This window comes from Rattus norvegicus, chromosome 7 (genome assembly GCF_021556685.1).
Source record: "Rattus norvegicus strain SHRSP/BbbUtx chromosome 7, alternate assembly SHRSP_T2T, whole genome shotgun sequence".
Taxonomy (NCBI): Eukaryota; Metazoa; Chordata; class Mammalia; order Rodentia; family Muridae; genus Rattus; species Rattus norvegicus.
This window is the reverse complement of record NC_141540.1, coordinates 54,796,459-54,815,990: the sequence shown is the minus strand read 5'-3', so window position 1 is coordinate 54,815,990 and position 19,532 is coordinate 54,796,459. Positions and strand designations below refer to the sequence as shown.

At 40.2% G+C, this 19,532-nt stretch overlaps 1 protein-coding gene across 8 annotated transcripts in view; it reads left to right on the top strand.

Moving 5' to 3' along the window:
- The window catches only part of Nav3 (neuron navigator 3), a 330,800-nt gene that overhangs the window by 286,222 nt on the left and 25,046 nt on the right, over positions 1-19,532 (top strand). For 5 of the 8 annotated variants that reach the window (XM_087557238.1, XM_087557236.1, XM_087557235.1 and 2 more), the window contains 8 exons: positions 4,011-4,132; positions 5,732-5,752; positions 6,439-6,611; positions 8,212-8,365; positions 10,561-10,735; positions 15,620-15,717; positions 18,585-18,680; positions 19,315-19,483. In XM_087557238.1, the coding sequence (XP_087413364.1) occupies positions 4,011-4,132; positions 5,732-5,752; positions 6,439-6,611; positions 8,212-8,365; positions 10,561-10,735; positions 15,620-15,717; positions 18,585-18,680; positions 19,315-19,483 (1,008 nt within the window). 8 annotated transcript variants of the gene reach the window in all.

Genomic DNA, 19,532 nt, shown 5'->3' with positions numbered 1-19,532 from the left:
TCCACAGCATAGGGCTGCACCAGACAGAGCCACTCCCGATAAGTAGTGGGCACCTCATTTGGTCCTCCTCAGCTGGTACCACCAAGGGCCGTATTCAAGCCGCTCCTATAATAAAATTTAGAATTCCCAATTGTTAGTAACTACTCCAGAAAGTTCACCCACTGTACTTGTCTAACAATAGATTGGGGGAGGATAACTCCAGACACTGCAGACACAATGTCTGCAGCAGTAATGGCTGCTACAATAGCAGCGAAAGTGTCAAGGTCTTTTCCAGGACAGTTCAGGATCACTCATTTTTCTCTGGAACAACCAGCAGACAATGGAACCATTTCTGAGATCTGTATAACCAGGACAGAGTTCCCCAGTCCACTGTAGCTTTACGCAGGTAGCATTCCTGTAAAGCTACAGTCTGTAAAATGACCAGTTAAGGCAGCAAGAGTCACCAGGGAAAATGAAGGGGGACAGCAACGGCTGGAGTCCAGTCTTTTCCAGCAAGCAGCAGTGTACAGAGGGTCAGAGAGCAGGCCATAGTGGGACGGGACACACACAGCGGTAACACTGACTGCAGCAACGGCAAAATCTCTGTGATGAAGGGGAATCTTCTATCTTCCTCTCAGGGCAGAGGAATGACTCCAGGGACCCGCACCAGGAGAGCTGAATCTTTATGCAACCAGGATCAGCAAGTCTCAGCAACCACTCAGGCAGCTGGCACACTCTTGTAGCATCCTGTAGAAAAAACACAAACATTCCCTCTTCCCCATATAAAATATCTGGACAGGATCATGTCAATAAGTGGATCTCTCTATTTCACCTAGGCAAAAGTATGCCTAGTTGTAGGGTGCCATAAACTTTGGCATCCAAAATTTTAAAATTGAAATAAAAGGAGCATTATTTAGCATACAGAGATAACTCCCCCTTTTTATTTATTAAGATATAGTAAAGATATTATTTATTAAGGTAAGTCCTCGAGGATTAAATTGAGGACACTGAGCACTTGTATTTATAAATTGACTTGTATACCAAATTATTGTCTCCAGCATTATTGTTTTGGATATATAAAGAATGAGATTTTTTGACTAATTGTTCCTATGCAAGGCCTATAATCTGTCTGGTATCTTGTCCTCCCTTGCTAAAGAGCCCAGGCAATCCAGTTTGAGTTCTTAAATGTCTTATAAAGGAACAGTACTTAGTGCTCTTAACCACTAAGCCATTTCTCTAGCACCTCACAAACTTTATTTACCTAAACATAAGCATTAATTAGAAATGTCGAATCTTGTAAATATCGTCTAGATTCAGTCGTACTAGAAATCCCTGAGCTGGCAGGGTGAGGCTGGGAGTTGAAAGTAAGCAAATGGAGTCTTCCTCTTTTCGTAAGGGTGTGTTATCAACTCCATTACCATTTTTAAAGAGCTGGGTCTATGGTTTTGTTTAGTTGTCTGAGCCAGAGCACTGAAAGGACAGTGAGTTGTCAGACAATTTACACTGAAATCACTCACTGATTTTAATTAGAAAACCCGTCTCTAATAAAGCATTAAGTAATTGAAATCAATTGTAAACCACAAGCCACACATTGGCTATCAGTATGTGAATTGAAAGTTTGATTTAAAAACAGTGGCTAAACTACGGAATTTAATAATCTGTGTTGAAGCAATAGAAACTCAAGAGAATAAAGAGAGATCCAATCATACATGTAGCCTTTTCATTAGATGAACCACCTATAAATACAGTAATGGGTTGTATGCACAAATATACAGGAAGTACAAAAGCATGTAAAGAGTAAAATTATCAATTTTGTCTGAAAAATTTGTATATGTAATAGGCCAAATATCAGTATTTTGTAGTAATCAATTAACTGTTGTTTGGAATAAGATATGTTTTACCAGGTCTCTATTCAAAATACTTCCATGACTCCAGTCCACAACTCTGTACTAACACAGCTGAAGCTTTATCTCCAATGTGCATAACAAAGGCTTAAGTCCTCTGGTACCGTGAGGTATTTTGGCAATTAACATATCCTTAGAAGCTTAAAATTAGTTTCAAATATTCTTATCTGGAGTAGTGTAACAGCTACTCCCCAAATATTAAAGCTCATTTTGAGAGCAAAGGTTTGTAGTAAAAATTTCTATATACACTGAAAGATTTAAGTTCTAACTTCTTACACTGAAGAAGCAACAAAATTACATAATATAAGGCTATCCTTTTATCTCCTCCCTTCTCCTCACCCGGGGCGTTCTTTCCCCAATCTTTCACTTCCGAATTGGAAGGGCCTGGTGCTTGAGATCGGTCAGGATCCTTTTCTCGTTGCAACTTTTCACTACCCTCTGTTTCTGACACTCTGCCGCCTCACCCTTCCCCCAACACTCTCCGCTTTGCTGTTACAGCTGGGCAGTTCCCATGCGACCTCTGATGCCGTTTGGTGGTAACTAGAAACTCAAAGGTCAATAGAAACAACCCGAGGGCTGCCAGAGCAACCATAGGACTGAGCTGGAACAGATCAAGGCTAAACATAGTCTCTCAGAGTCTTACCCCCACTCACAGCTTCTGGACTTCTTCCGTGAAACGGAGCCTCCTCTTGGCACTAGCGATGATGTAGCTTTTTTGTCCCGGGTTTCGGCACCAAATATCCCGCGCGCAACTTCCTGCCGGCAAGAAACGCGCGGGTACATAGAAATCCTTACTGTGACCAACTTTATTATAATCTTATAGAGGAAGGCCCGCCACGCCAACATGGCGCGCTTATAAACACCCTAGTGCGGCGCATCCGCACCTGATTGGTTGTTTACCCATGATCTCATAAGGCACGCCCCGGAGTGGGCAAAGACCTGGCACGAAGGCACTCTTGCACATGCGCACGGTTAACTTCCTGAAAGGGAGCCGGCTGGCGAGGCGAAGGCTGGCGCCATCTTGTAATGGCGGAGGCTATCCTGGCCTTCCACGTGGGGTACAGTGGAAGCCAGCACCATCTAGTGGTGGCGAATGTTATTGCGGCCTTCTACATGTAATAAATATCAGAACTAATGTAGCACCAATGGTCACATCATACCAAGATAATATTTCGTAGTTCAACATGTTTTGTTGCTTTAACAGTAAAATATATCAGGAGCTTGCTAAGCATTGCTTTTGGTATTACTATTCTCTGTCAAGCCAGGGAGCAGGGATGTGTTTGTAAGAATTGTACTCTATTAAGTTCATGATCTGCTTGATTTACAGAGCCTACTTTAGTTCTTGTTTATAGAGAAATTAAGCATACATTCATGCACACACACACACACACACACACACACATATACACACATACACACGTATGAGACCATTTTTATTTGGTTAGAAGTCTGTTGGAGGCTTTTCTTCACACCTTATGTAATGGCTACTCCTGGCTATTGACTTGACTATCTCTGCAGTGAACTACAATCCAGAATCGGAATGCTCACCTTTGATTTTGAGGCCTAGTAGCTATGAGTCCCAGGACTCTAACCTTGGTCTTTGCAGTGCATGTTCCTCACCTGGCTCTTCACCTGTGAGATTTCGTGCTTGCACGGCTTACAAGGAATACGTTGGCAATAACCTGGTTTGATTCCATGAAGTGGAAAGTTAATGAATTGGCTTTGGTGACTTTATTCATAGCACAAATATTAAGAAGACAGAACTCATCCTTGGCATCCTGTAAATTTCCATTTGCTCTATGAGACTAATCATTTAAAAAATAAGTCCTTTTGGAAATGCTGTCTGATTCAGGTATCGGTAAAAGTCGTGAGCAGAGCCATTCCATTTGGGACTAAACTCAGAACTCTTCAAACCACTGGAGCCAATGGCCTATTTGAGAATATCATTTGATTGTTCATGTATGCAACCCCGTTAATGAAAATAATTATGGCTATACTCTATTGAATAGATCAGCCCAAACTGCACTGGAGTGGGCTGTAGAAAGCCTTGCTGAACTGGAAAGCCACACACCCTGTGTCTCCAGACTGAGACCTTGAGTGAACCTGACACCCTCTGTCTGATTCTAGATCTCCGCATCAGAAGACAGCACTCCTCTGAAAGCGTTTCTAGTATCAACAGTGCCACAAGCCATTCCAGCATTGGCAGTGGCAATGATGCTGACTCCAAGAAAAAGAAGAAGAAAAACTGGGTAAGTTATTTTTTTTCTCATCACATCCAGAACCGGTGATGGGTCAGGGACTTAGCTTTCTTTCTTGGGGGACTTTAGAAATCTCCAGCTGCTGGCAGGGCCCCCCATTCAGGGACCAGCATGTCAGCCCCTTTACTTCTCCTAAGATTAGGGAGACAGGGTGGTGAAGAGCACGTATGCTGGAGCTAGGACCAAGAGCAGGATGTTACTATCATGATGGAGAGGAGGAGAGAGATGTTGATTAGGATGATGATGGTAGATATGGTGATGGGAGGAGGAAAGGCAGATTGGAGGTGGTAAAGAAAAAGAAAGAAATCTTGAAACCTCAGTCCTCCCAACCCCTGGATTCTACAGAGTATAGAGTGAATAAAACACCAGCCCATAAGAAACCAACTATATATATTATATAATAGATGTGTGTGTGTGAGTGTGTATGTGTGTGTGAGTGTGTGTGTGTATGTGTGTATGTGAGAGTGTGTGTGTATGTGTATGTGTATGTGTGCGTATGTGTGTGTATGTGTGTGCGTATGTGTATGTGTGAGTGTGTGTATGTGTGTATGTGTGTGAGTGGGCGTGTATATGTGTGTGAGTGTGTGTGCCTATGTGTGTGTATGTGTGTATGTGTGTGAGTGGGCGTGTATATGTGTGTGAGTGTGTGTGCCTATGTGTGTGTATGTGTGTGTGTATGTGTGTGAGTGTGTGTATGTGTGTGAGTGTGTGTGTGTATATGTGTGTGTGAGTGTGTGTATATGTGTGTGAGTGTGTATATATGAGTGTGTGTGGGTGTGTGTGCCTATGTGTGTGTATGTGTGTGAGTGTGTGTATGTGTGTGCATATGTGTGTGAGTGTGTGTGTATATGTGTGTGAGTGTGTGTGTATATGTGTGTGAGTGTGTGTGTATGTGTGTGAGTGTGTGTATATGTGTGTGAGTGTGTGTGTGTGAGTGTGTGTATATGTGTGTGTATGTGTATGTGTGTGTGTGAGTGTGTGTGCCTATGTATGTGTATGTGTCTGTGAGTGTGTATATGTGTGTGAGTGTGTGTGTGTATATGTGTGTGATTGTGTATGTGTGTGCATATGTGTGTGAGTGTGTGTGTATATGTGTGTGAGTGTGTGTGTGTGCATATGTGTGTGCATATGTGTGTAAGTGTATGTGTGAGTGTGTGTGTGTGTGTGTGTGTGTGTGTGTGTGTGTGTGGAACCATATCCAACAGAGCATAGTAGGAGTACAGAAATGGATCATAGTAGAAAAATGATAGATCATAGAAAATGATCTTTAAAAGAACCATTTCTTAAATTTACTGGGAATGTTTATTGATAATTTATGATGATGTTAACCAGTCACTAAAAAGCAAACACCTCGGGACAGTAAGGAATAGAGTTACTGTCAATAACCTTGAGACGCAAGTCAGCAGTCACATAGACATAACCTCCGATTAAACTCAAAGCTGGTTGAGACTTTTACTGGTGCTCTCTGTGAATAATGCAAACAAATATCTTTTTGTTTTAAAAAAATGTTTATGCAGGTAATATTTTAAAATACTGATCCGCCTTCATTCCCTTGATTTGTAATTCCACACTCTTTCATGTTTCTGCAAGGTGAACTCTAGAGGAAGTGAGGTGAATATAAGCGGTGGACATTTGGCATGCATCTATACAAAACGCCCTACCTTGGCATGAATGCTATTCATTTTGGCAGCAGGCTTTTATACCTTTTAGAAATCAGAATACCTTGTATGTCTTTCCTTTGTGCCTTTTCATTTTAATCTCAAATTTTAAAGAGAAGTAAAAAACACTTTCTGAATAGAGCGGTAGGGGATACCAATTCTGTTTCTGAATAGTCTTGGAATTGGAAATTTGAATAGAAAAAAATCACGATTAATGAAGTCTTAGGTGAATTTGGTTTCATTTTGCTTTTTAAGTTTGTACTGTCAGCAGGATATAACTTGATTGTACCGCTAAAGTGGCCATTTAAAACAAATTGCCTTGAAGAGAGAAGACTTGGGAACAGAGATCCCTTCAAGGTACTTAGTTTTAAATGAGTGCTCTGACGGCCATTGCCCTTGACCTTGCACTATTTAAAAGCCCTCCATGTTTGCGCTGCGCTGGATTAATACAAGAACAAAAGGGAAACTCAGAACACAGTATTTAATGTTCTAGGGATCCTGTGCTGCCATTGTTAAAGCTCTGCTTTCATATACTGACCCCAGGCAGTGGCTAGGACGGCACCTGCAAACTAACGCCCCAAAGCCGATCCCTCCAAGTTCAGATGACAAAAAAGCCTAACCGTCTGCCCCCTTTTGCAGCTGAGAAGTTCTTTCAAGCAAGCCTTTGGAAAGAAAAAGTCCACCAAGCCACCCTCCTCGCATTCGGACATTGAAGAGCTGACAGACTCGTCCCTACCCGCGTCCCCCAAGCTACCCCACAATGCTGGCGAGAGTGGCTCCTCGTCCATGAAGCCCTCACAGTCAGCCTCAGCGTAAGCGCTTCCCTTTGTAGAATGTTGACCTACTGTTGAAAATCGACTTCAGCCCAGGCCCATGGCTCTGTCTTAAATACAGTCACGTTCACTCTCGCGGACGCAGCATCTGTTTCCATCGGTCATTTCTATTCTTGCTGTGAATGGTGGACAATAGTTGGTTCTCTTATATTTTCTCTTAGCATCTGCTGTTTTTCAATCTCGTTCAACACTCTTCTAAATCATTCATTATTTCTTTTTTTTTTACTTGCATTTTTCCATGTGTCTGTCTAACTGTGCATACGTGAAGGTCACCCCTTGTCTGGCCACCCAAGAAACGAAAAAATGGCCCTGTGATCTACAAGCATAGATCCCGGTAAAAATGGTGTGTCGCATGAAACTGTGACGACGCAGGTTCTAACCTAACCTTGGTTTGGTTGGTGTTATTGTTTCGTTTTTGTTTTTTGGCTTTTAAAAAAATCATTTGCATGGGATGCAGCCTCAAGTAGTTCCTTGTTTTTCAACTAAACATTAACTTCCTCAAAACCAACCTGAAAAATCCAATTATCTTTGATTGCATTTGATAGTGTGACATCCCTATGGTACCCAAATTTTGATAGTAAAAGAAGGAAAACCCACAGCATGTAAAACGTAATTGATGAGATAATTCTATACATTGTATTAACCAATGTGCATTTTCTTGTTTGTGCCGTGACATAGAAAGCAGTATCACTATTCTTGGTCCAGATGATCTCATCACTTACGTAAGGAAATGCATACCATGTCATTTTGTGATCAACTACCTAAGTCTTCATATTGGGAATGGAAAAGTTATCGGTTAATATAAAGAAATCTCTTGACAGGTTTTCGCTAGCGTAACTCTCTATGAAACCCAAGCGAAGCACTAAGGTTATAGTGCATATGACCTTCAGAGAGCTTACAGCCGGGCTGCCAGCGCGGGTTGAAATTGGTGGTTCGGCTTCATTATCTGTGCTCGCCTAAGTCTTCTGAGTCCAACAGGAAGTTTATGTAATGCCCATCCACTCTTTAAATGTCCAAAGCTAATCTCTGTAATTTATTTTCTACAATATTTATATTGGATTTTCACGGAAGCTGGATGACAGCATAGCAGCAAATAAGGTTATTGTTTGCAGAGTTTTATAAAGGAAGAAATCAACATTTTGAGAGTGTAATGATTTGGCTTTTAGAAGTGAGAATTTCATGTTACAAATGGAGGGGTAAGCCCCTTGACAAATACACAATGATATGTACCAGTGACTTCTATCCATATCGGCCACCAGGCAAGTCTGAAGATCACTTTTCCATACTAATAGACTGTTCTGTATACTTCAGAAAACAGGACAAAAAGGTGACAGGAAAAGTAGCTGTTTTTGGTTTCGAACCTATGAATGAGTGCTGGCAAATATCTCTCTCTCTCTCTCTCTCTCTCTCTCTCTCTCTCTCTCTCTCTCTCTCTCTCTCTGTTTTTCTGTAGCTTTTGCCAGCCATAAATAATTCCTATCCCTCATGGATAAGACTCAAGTTCAGCCCTTAAAAGAATCGTTCCTTTTCCTGATCCTCTGACCCTGACCACCAATTCTGTGTTTGTTTTTTCCGTTAGGATCTGTGAATGCACAGAGGCTGAGGCCGAGATCATTCTGCAGTTGAAGAGCGAGCTCAGGGAAAAGGAATTAAAATTAACAGATATAAGGTTGGAGGCCCTCAGCTCCGCTCACCATCTCGATCAGATCCGGGAAGCCATGAACCGGATGCAGGTCAGTGCAGCAGCTCTTTCAAGGGACAAAAATGGAGAGATAAAAAGCCAGCCTTTTTTCTCTCTTCTTGTAGTCATTAGGTAACAAATTCTACCTTTAAAATCACCATAAGAACACAGTCTTTTGCTTATTTACTTATTTATTTATTTAATTTATTATTGCAGGCTTTGCAGCTCAGCTGTTAATACCAAATGGAGGACTTGCTCAAATCTAGGCTGTCAGTGGGAGGGCAAACGGTCCACGTGTATTCGGGGTCTATTCAGTATAGACTGGGAAGACAAGTTAATGGTTCAGGCAGGGAGCTGAGGTTTAAGAAACTGCTATGATCTCTGCTTCTTTCCTTTCCTACCAGCTACCTTTGTGTTAGTTCTTAAATGATGTTCTTTTGAAATCTGACTTTTACACATTTTCTATTAATAGCAAAAACCGATGATGATGGTGGTGGTGGTGGTGGTGGTGGTGGTGGTGGTGGTGGTGGTGATGATGATGATGATGATGATGATGATGATGATGACGACGACAATAACTTGAGGTGTTCATCACAAGCTTTAGGCTATAGAAGCAGAAGTTACTCCGAAGGCTGTCTGTGACCCCAAAGCTTCTGTCCCTTCAGAAGCATCTGCAGTCTTAGGTTCTGAAAGGGTCTGTGCTCTGACCATTTCTACTTTATTACTATAAAGCAGCGATGGCTCTGCTAACTCTGGAAAGACAAAAGCCTAATGCTAAGTGGGTTTGCCGACTGCCGTAGAGGATGACAGAAGGTTTCTGTGGTTTGTTGGAGTGTGGTACCCTGCTCTGCAAAACACAAACTTTCCCCTTTGTTAGCTAGGATGATGCTTAAGAAATTTAAATCGCCTCATCTGTAGTTTTGCTTTGCCTGGTTTGTCTACTTTGCATGAATTCACAGCAGTACAACTGGTATAATTTTCCTGGGAAAGTCTAATATGATTTTTCATTAAAAAAACGTTTGATTCTTTATGAATGTGACTTCATGGAACCCAACCCTACTCATCTCGCCATCCCCATAAGTACTGGGGCTCCTGAGTGGCTTCAGCACTAAGAGTGCGCTCTGTTCTTCAAGAGAACCCGAGCTCAGCAACCAACACAGAAGAGCTCTGGCTCACGAACTCCTGAAACTGCAGGAACTTACACTGATCTGACCCCTCTTTTGGATTCTAGAAGCATTGCACTCAGGAGCACAGACCCACACGTGTGTAAACAAATATGCACACATAAATCGTTTTTAAAAGTCAGAAGGCTCATTTCCCCAGTGTAGGAGAATGCCAGGGTGTTGAGGTGGGAGTGGGTGGGTGAGAGGGGGAGCATCCTCATAGAGGAAGGGGCAGGAAGTGTGGGAGGGGGGACTGGGAAAGGGGATAACATTTGAAATGTAAATACATAAAATATCCAAAAAAAAGGAAAAAAGAAAAAAACAAAAGGAAAAATTTTAGGAAATAATTACATTCTTTTAAGATTTAGTTTTTCTGTATGTGTGAATGCATGTACACTGTATGTATGAGTGTATATACACATGTGTGCAGCAGTGTATATGCAGACAGGTCAGAAGGCCGAGTGTTCTGTAACACTCTTTGCCCATTCCATGGAGTCAGGATCTCTCCTTGAACAGCTAACCTATAAGCCAGGAAGTCCCAGTGATCTCCCTACCTTCACCTCCACTCTGCCCCCATATAAAATGGGGCAGGTTTTACACGTATACACAGGATCCCAGTTTCTTACATCTGTGCTGGAATCTAAACTATTTTTAATTCCTCAGCCATCTCTTCACCGCATTTTTGTTCCCTTTTGGCAGTTTTGCGAATTGGAGGTAGGACCTTAGAAGGCAATCTCTCAAATATCGGGCTACATCCTTAAAACTTATTAAAAGTATATTTTAATAACAGGATGGGACATATAGCTTAGTGTAAAACATTTGCCTTATCTGTGTGAGAACCTGATAAGATACCCAGTACCACAAATAATGACATTAGTAATTGTGTCTGTTTTGGAAAATGTAGCAACCCATGTAGGTAAAATGGGGAACAAGTTCTCTCTTCTTCTTTGGAATGAAATCGTGTTTTCATAATTTATTTTGTTTGACATTTTACCATAGTATTTAACAAGCATACATATTAGATCTGTTATAAAATTTTTGTCATTTTCTCAAATGCTGTTTACATGTTATGTCTTCACAATAGAATGAGATTGAAATATTGAAGGCTGAAAATGACCGGCTGAAGGCGGAGACCGGAAACACAGCTAAACCTGCCAGGCCCCCCTCTGAGTCCTCAAGCACAGCCTCCTCTTCTTCTTCTCGCCAGTCCTTAGGGCTTTCACTCAACAATCTGAACATCACAGAGTCTGTTACCTCAGGTAAGTCAGGGCGCTTGTGCGTGCATACGTGCATGCATAAGTGCCTGCATGTATACCTGTGTACCTGTGTACCTGTGTACCTGCGTGCCTGTGTGTGTGTGTGTGTGTGTGTGTGTGTGTGTGCGTGAATAAGTACCTGCATGAATACCTGTGTGCCTGCATGCCTGTTTGTGTATGCATGCACATGTGTGTGCATGTGTGTGAGTGTGTGCGTGTGTTTGTTCAGATCCCCACAAGTTTATTCTTTACTCTTCTAATAACTACTCGAGGGCAGCCCGAGATCAGGAAAACCTTGCCTGTCTTCAATATCCTCACAGCAATGAACACAATAACTAAAATGTATCCTAGGAATTCATTTATCTTTGACTATTTAACTCAATAGTTCTGGGGAGACAGGGTCTGGCCTAGAACTAGCTTTCTAGACCATCTGGCCTTGAACACTCAATGCTGCAGCTGCCTCTGCCTCCCAAGTCCTGGGACTTTATTTTACAGTTTTGCAAGAACATTCTCTAATACAGAATCTTAGAGATACAGTTCTGTTATCAGTTTTCAAAAAAAAAAAGCCACAGTAAAGTACTTCTGATTACGAATAGGATGAATGGGAACAAACATTCTCGTGTGCTGATTGGTGCTCGTGAATATAACAATAATAACTCTATGCCAGTTAATAGAGGTTTTCCTATCCAGAGCCAATTTCTAGATTTGACTGCACTCACCTTCACGGCGTTGGCTAGAGAGCATAGTGCTGCCGTAGCAACCATTCTGTAGCTCTGTTAAATTTCCAACAAAGGGGAAAACTGCGCTGGCTCCTCTTTATTGTAGTCAGCACACCAATGATAGGACAAGGGCACACTTCTGATTCGATTTCAAGTAGAATCATATGACATAATTTCATCTTTGTATCTGACGTATAATTCAATTATAAGGTAAAACTCTTCCTGGGGCATTCAATCACAGACATAGAATTTCCTTTAGGAATTGTTTACATGGGTGTCTGTGGTAATTGCATGGCACAACCACCAGATGACACTGGAAACCAATGGAATACACATTTCTGGGTAATGAGACAACAGTGTCAGAAGCAATACACTGAACTGTTTCCCCCCAAATCATGGGGATATGCACAAGGATCTGAGGAGGAGAAGAAGGAATATACAGAAGTGATATTAAATGCTCTAAAACTGATTAGAATTTTATTAGATAATATCTTCAAAGTCAGAATGTTTAAAATTCCATTTTGACAGCCTTTCATAATATAAAAAACAGTGAAAGTACTTTCCTTTAGAGTTTATACAGAAAAACAACTAATAGTTCTAATGATTTAGACAAACAATGCTTTTAACCATTTGGGACGGTAGCTTATTGTTCTACTAAACAATTACAGAGAGTTCATGACTAGAGCTTGTATTCTCCTGGGAATTGTTGCCTCCAGTGATATGGAAAGACATAGACTGAGAGATGCTATAACCATCCTACTGCCAAGAGGAAAGGCTTCATATTGAGCACACAGAGAAATGAGTAATATTATAGGCAGCAAAACTTATGAACCACGTAAAATGGTGTTTTTAAAAACATTCTCTTTGAATAGCCCCCTAAAGTAGGGAGTTTCTACCCCATTTTACACAGGAGTAAACCAAGTTTTATGGAAGTGACAGAGGTCATATTTGTCAACAAAAATAATGTGTCCAGCAAGTGGAATAATGTATCCAGGAAGCAAAGAGTATTTAAGCCCAGGGCTGGATAAATCACTGAGTGGAGGTTTTCCTTATTATTTCCTTAATTATCTATCTATGTAAAGCCAAAGACATTGCTCATTTGTTTAATGGTATGAGTTACTCCACGTTTTCAGGAGAAATTTCATATTTTAAGCTTTTATGAGTTAAAGTATGATGAAGCGAATGACAGAGATGTGGGAACGGCACCCAAGGTATATCTGGTTTGAGGGACAGCTACCCACTCAACATCATTGCAGAGAATTGGTGTCTTCTCCTTGGTCTCTACCTTCTCTTTGGGATAAGCATGTTCTTAGAACTTCCGGACTTTTAAATCGGCGTGGCTTTAGTCTTAGGTATCCCAGGAGCCAAAACAGGTATCCTGAGCTTACTACGTAGATAAGTTTGACCTTCCCTTCCCAATTTCCCTGTGTCTTCTTCACAAGTGCTGGGATTACAGACATGTGCCACTGTGTCAACCTCATACCCAGCTTTTAAAATACAGCCTTTCTGCTATTTTTGTTGTTGTGGTTGTTGTGGACTGAACCGATGTTTCCTGGCTTTTTGCTTGCCTGGAGCTTGTTAGCTTCCTGGCCTTACGCCCATTGCCACCTCCTGAAGGAAGTTCTATCAATCTAGGACTCTGTACTGTCAGTTCCTCTTTATTTTGCCTCCTGGTTTATTTCCAGCACATTCTGAAATCACTTTGTTGAGAACATACATCCAGAGAAGAAAAGAAATTTATTTTTTTCTACTTTAATATGAATTTCAATGTCCAGATTACTTCCTTTTTATGCTAAATATTTACTTGATATTTATGAATATTTATGAGTAGCTGAGCAAGAGACTGAAGAGGAAGTTTGGTTATGAATTACAAGGAGCTTAAATATGAGCAACCAATGGTACACTCCACTAAACCTTAAGAAACAATTTTATGAAGCTAGCATCTAATATATCTTGGTGGGATAAGTTTTATAATTCAGTATATATGTGCATTCTATAAGCACCAGCTCGGGGTGATAAGCATTGCTCTCCCTTCAAATGTCAATCATTTATATCCTTTGAGAATTTCATTCTATTTGAGTCATTCTAAAATGCTCCATATACTATATAACCCTTTAGTTATCCTTTTTGTTGCTAAAGAATAACTAGAAATACTTCTGCAACACTTTATTTTTTAAGAGAATAGGTACAAAAGAAAAGATTGACAATATCATCTAAGAAATTAGTTAAATTCTGATAAAGATCATTTTTGATAAATTAGAATTTTCCAATGAAGGAATGGACTAGGATTGAGCTCCATAGCAAAGTACTTACTAAGAATTCATAAAGCCCTGAATTCAACCTATATGTAATAGTGATAGTTATAATAATAATAAACTTTTGAGTGAAATTTTTATATACCTGCTGCTGAACCTAATTATTCAAATCATTCCCATTAATGTGCTCCTTGCTACCTTTCCCAATATTCTGGGTTCCCAAATGAAACACACACACACACACACACACACACACACACACACACACACACACACAGAGAGAGAGAGAGAGAGAGAGAGAGAGAGAGAGAGAGAGCACTTCAAAATTTAATATGCCTTAAACAGCTCAATGACTAGGCCACTTCCTTCCAAACCTCCCCCTGGCTAACACTCTCCTTCTGATATTCCTTACTAAAACCTATATTTTCTCTTGGCTGCCCCAGACCTAGACCTGCAGCCCTCTCAGCCTGAGTTCCCCAGTACCTACATGAAGACTATGTTCTCTATCCAGCATCTCTCAGGCATAAGCCTGTACTCCTTTCCCAGCATGGCAGCTCTCCGCCTTTCTGCCCCTTCAGTCCCTTGCCTGGGAATCCTTAAGTCCTGCCTCTGTCTCCCTGTCCAGGCCCAGCAACTTTGTTTAACGAACAAAACCAACTGGAGGCAGTGTCCCTCAGTGTCTTACATGTGGCTATGCAGATTCTCTTGCAATTTTGGGGACCAAATCTGTAACATATTCCATATCTCTAAAAGTTCCTTATTAATTACATGATATTTAAGTAATTCTTGCCTCTTCCTGCATGAAATAATACATTTAATTGTTATTGCTATAATAGAGGTCATTGCAGGAAGGAATGGTGGCTCATACGTGTATTCCCAGCACTCAGAAGATGAAGATTGACATGATTTCCAGGCTAGCCCATGAAAGAATATGATCTTGTCTCAAAAATACAAAAAATAGAAACATTCCATTTTCAGGAGTCATCTTAATCAGCTGTTCTGATAATGATGATAATCACGGTGTTTATCCATGTGAAATTATTAGTGCAGTTGGGTCAGACACACGCATTTTCTTTATCCTCAGAATAATATCTTCTTATTTGTGTTAGGTATGACTCAATAATATCATCATTGCTAAAGGAAAGCGAGAAATACATGGGATGGTTTTATACCACTCCCCCAAGTTGGACATTTATCTGCTATAACATAGTTTAAATTTTAATATTTAATTACATTTTAAATCTAATGCTTACTTGCATTACATTTAATTACATTTAAAGTCTAATGCAAGTAAGCATTAGCATACTTTGGTAACTATTAGAATATTACTAAAAATAGAATTTTAGTCTTGAAGCTGTTAGTATACAGGATACAGAAGAACAATGAGTAGCATGTTCCTGTAGGTATGTATAATGCCAGGATTAATAACATGCTTAATATCCGTCCCTGATAATGATAGGTATACAGTAAGGGCTACCACAACTGTATCTTGTACCAAATGCCCGAAAGGTGTTTCATTTGATGGCCACTCGCGTCTCAGAACCTTCACATTCATTGAATAGGAAACTGGATTGCTTCTCAATGTGGTACAGTCATAATGGTGCCTAGATGTTACTCAAGTATTATCAAGATATAACAAAGTAAACCTCATCTCTTTACTTAAAGGCAATGACCCAACACTTAAATAAAGACCTTGGGAAGCATAAATAAATTCTTAAACTGAAATATTAGTCCCACCACATAACTCATCCTTTTGATCGCTGAGAGCTGAGGATTTTTAAACAGATAGTGGGTTGGCATGAGAAGCAGGTACCACTGCACAATCAGTACATTGTAGGAGGGAGAAAAGATGGGCAGGAAGCAATTCTCACTTACTGTTATTCCGTAGTGATGGCTTCTTTTGAATTCTGTAGATATTTTGCTAGACGACACTGGTGATGCGACTGGACATAAGGATGGCCGCCCTGTGAAAATTATAGTATCCATCAGTAAGGGCTACGGTCGAGCCAAGGTATTCCACTAATCTTCTATATGATCTTATTCTCTGTAGGTCAAGGAGGAGAGCTCTTATTGATTTAATTGTGTTACATGTCTGTCTGAGGGTTTGTTCTTCCTGATACCCTATTTTGTCTGCCTTGGTGCCAGCTGAATGTGTTACATACGATGAAAAGATAGAGACGACAAATAAGTAACATCTCCATGCACAGGTCACAAAAGCTGCTGTGTGATCACTGTACAGACAAGAGACCATAAGATAATGAATATAGTAGTTAAGATGTGCCAGAGAGGCAGTCTACTGAAATCAGTCGAGCAAAGTCCATCAGTGATATTTGTCCATGTCCTTTTAAAGCCTAGTCCTATCTGATCAGAGAACTATTTAACTTCCATATTCAGATTTTATCTTCAAATTAATGTTATTTGGCTCGGTGCCCTAAGACTCAGAGAACTTTTTAAATGAATTGTTACTTAGTAGCCCAGAATACATATTTGTATTTTTAATCAAACATTAAAAATTCAAAGATTAGGGGCTGGGGATTTAGCTCAGTGGTAGAGCGCTTACCTAGGAAGCGCAAGGCCCTGGGTTCGGTCCCCAGCTCTGAAAAAAAGAACCAAAAAAAAAAATTCAAAGATTAAAAATAATTAAAGTCCTTGAGTTTTTAAAGGGAAACACTGCTTCTGCAAATGTCGATCAAAACCCTGCATCATAATCTTCTGCCTGAGCTGCAGACTTGTGCCTGATTTTACAAGTGGGCATTTATGTCTAGGGGTCTCAGTGGAACCTAAATGATTTCCAGTTGAAAAGCGGCTATCAGAGAGCAGTGTGCTCGCACCCATTTTCACTGCCCTGTAAACATAACATAAAGAAAATTTCGGAATCTTTTCCCAGTACAACCCAGGAGAGTTTTCTTGATATGCAAGGACAGCCATGAAAAAGTGTCATGCTAGAGATGGCTTTAAAAAGTTATTTTCTACAAGTTCCAGAGGCCGGCAAGTTCAAGGCCAAGCTTCTAGCCATTTTGGATGCTGGTATAGGCACTGTGATAGTCATCTTCTCGGCTGAATGTATGGTGCCTTTCCTGGGGTCTTGGATAGGAGGAGAGAGATTGTACCGCTTTGATGTCCTCACTAAATGTCTCCAAAAGAATGGGTTGCTCTGTTTCATTCCACTGGAGATGAGAACATCAACAAATGAATTGAAGGAATATATTCAGCCCCTAATAGTACTAAAATGAATTATATCAAAACCACTTAGCTAAATATTTGCAAACTTTTTCTATGTAGAAGGATGACTTTTAACTCATATTTTATCTCTGTAAAAAAGGGATGACAATTTACACTTCCTGTGTTAAATATTATAGGTAAAGAAAATGAGGGTTAAAGTCAGCTGAGTGATTTACTTCTGATAATATTTCTTAATGAGGTGGTAGATGTTGCATGTAGAACCCATGCATTCTAAACGTTGGCTCAATTATTATTTTACTACATTTTAATGGCCACTAGACTTTTAAACTAGGATTGTAATGTGTTAACTAAGTCTACCCACTGGTATCATAATTATTATATGGTATAATTATTTCCACCTCACTAAAAAAAAATAAAGAATATTGCAACTTAATTGCAGCTAGCAAGATTTTGAATTTCCCATATTCCTAGGGAAAAAGCCCTCAATAATCCACCCTATAAATAATTTATATATGAGACCATCATATTAAAGTATGCCTCATAATGAGTCCTATAAGTCCTCTTTTGGGCTCCTAGAAATTTTCTAACAAATTCAAAATCATACCTGTTTTAAAATAGGTAAATATGGTACCCATAAGAGCATGGGTAAATTCGTTGTTAATGATATATTAGTTTTTTTTTTAATTTCAGTTAAAAATGAAAACATTGTGTGTTTGGTTTATCAAAGATAAAGAAGACAAAAAGTGTAAAGTAATAAGACAGAGTTCTGTATTTGCTGTATTCTGGCTGTGTCTCTCAGGAGCGATCTACATCCGGCTCCTGTCGGTCTGCACTTCTTTGCTTCATCCATCTTGTCTAATTGGATGGCTGTATATGCATGGGCCACATGTGGGGCAGACTCGAGACCCCATATGTACAACAATGCCAAGCAACCAGAGCTTCCAGGGACTAAGCCACTACCTAAAGACTATACATGGACTGACCCTGGACTCTGACCTCATAGGTAGCAATGAATATCCTAGTAAGAGCACCAGTGGAAGGGGAAGCCCTGGGTCCTGCTAAGACTGAACCCCCAGTGAACTAGACTGTTGGGGGGAGGGGGACAATGGGGGGAAGGGTGGGGAGGGGAACACCGATAAGAAAGGGGAGGGGGGAGGGGGATGTTTGCCCGGAAACTGGGAAAGGGAATAACACTCGAAATGTATATAAGAAATACTCAAGTTAATAATAAAAAAAAATAAAATAAAAAAAAAGATGAATTGTGACATGGAAAAGTAAGCTAAATAAACCTGCTCATCTCCAAAAAAAAAAAAAAAAAATAAGACAGAGTTCTAGATTTGTTGGACAAGATCCATTGTCTTCTATATCTTCCTTCTCCATGGGTTCTCAGAGGAGGAGTGTGTCAAGCGCATTACTATGCAAAGCAATTCGGTCTGTTGGCTGCCATCTTCTCTTTCTCCTGAACAGCTTATGCACCAGCTTCCTTTTGCCTACCAAGTCGTCTAAGCCTTTTTCTTCCTTGTTGTTGTTCTAGCCTTTATTTCTTTTGTTGTCAAACTCACTGGGTAAAATTTTATTTTATATAAGCCACAACATACCACCTTAAACAGTAACCATATTGACACATTTAATTAGGAAGTGTAGTAATAAAGTAATAAAACTATTGGGTCTTATCTTTGTTTTGTTCTCCTTAAGGACCAGAAGTCTCAGGCATATTTGATAGGATCGATTGGTGTGAGTGGAAAAACTAAATGGGATGTCTTAGATGGTGTCATTAGGCGTCTCTTTAAGGTAAGTTTTTGAAAGTAGCTTGATAGCAATTTTAATTTTTCCCCTTTTGATGCTGTACTTATGTTTCATAGCTTAGATGCATCTGATTCTTCCCACCCCATCTCCATATGGAAAGATTTATTTCCAGTACTGTTTACTACAAAAATTCTTATATAGGCCATCATTTTATTTAATTTTTAAAAATGTATTTGTTTTATGTGTCTGAGTGGTCCATATATGAGTCTGTCCACCATATGCATGCCTGAGTTTTGTGGCCAAAAAAATGACATCAGATCCCTTGGGCCTTTGAATTAAAGATGGTTGTGAACTGTCATCGGGGTGCTGGGAGTTGAACCCAGGTCTTCTGGAAAAGTAGCAGTTGTTCTTCACCATGGAGTAATCTCACCACCCAGAAAGCCCACAGCACTGGGTATCCCAGGTTGGTCTCCCCTCTAAGTAATGAAAAGGCCTAACTGCAATTAGCTTCTGAGATCAGAGGAAATCACGTGCATTCACGGTGACATGGCCATAGAGAAAATTGTGACTCAAAATTCTTCACAAGCAGTGTGTACTTTCATGTCAGGAATTGATATTTGTTGCAGATGAGTTGAAGTTCTGTTTTGACCTTTTCCCCCTTTGGTGTGGACTGTTTTAGGAATATGTGTTCCGAATTGATACATCCTCTAGTCTTGGTCTGAGCTCTGACTGTATTGCCAGCTACTGTGTAGGAGATTTAATTAGATCTCATAACCTAGAAGTGCCTGAACTGCTACCTTGTGGATACCTGGTTGGAGATAATAATATCATCACTGTGAACCTGAAAGGTAAAATGAAAATCATAACCTTTCCCCCGATCTCTCCTTTGTATTTGCA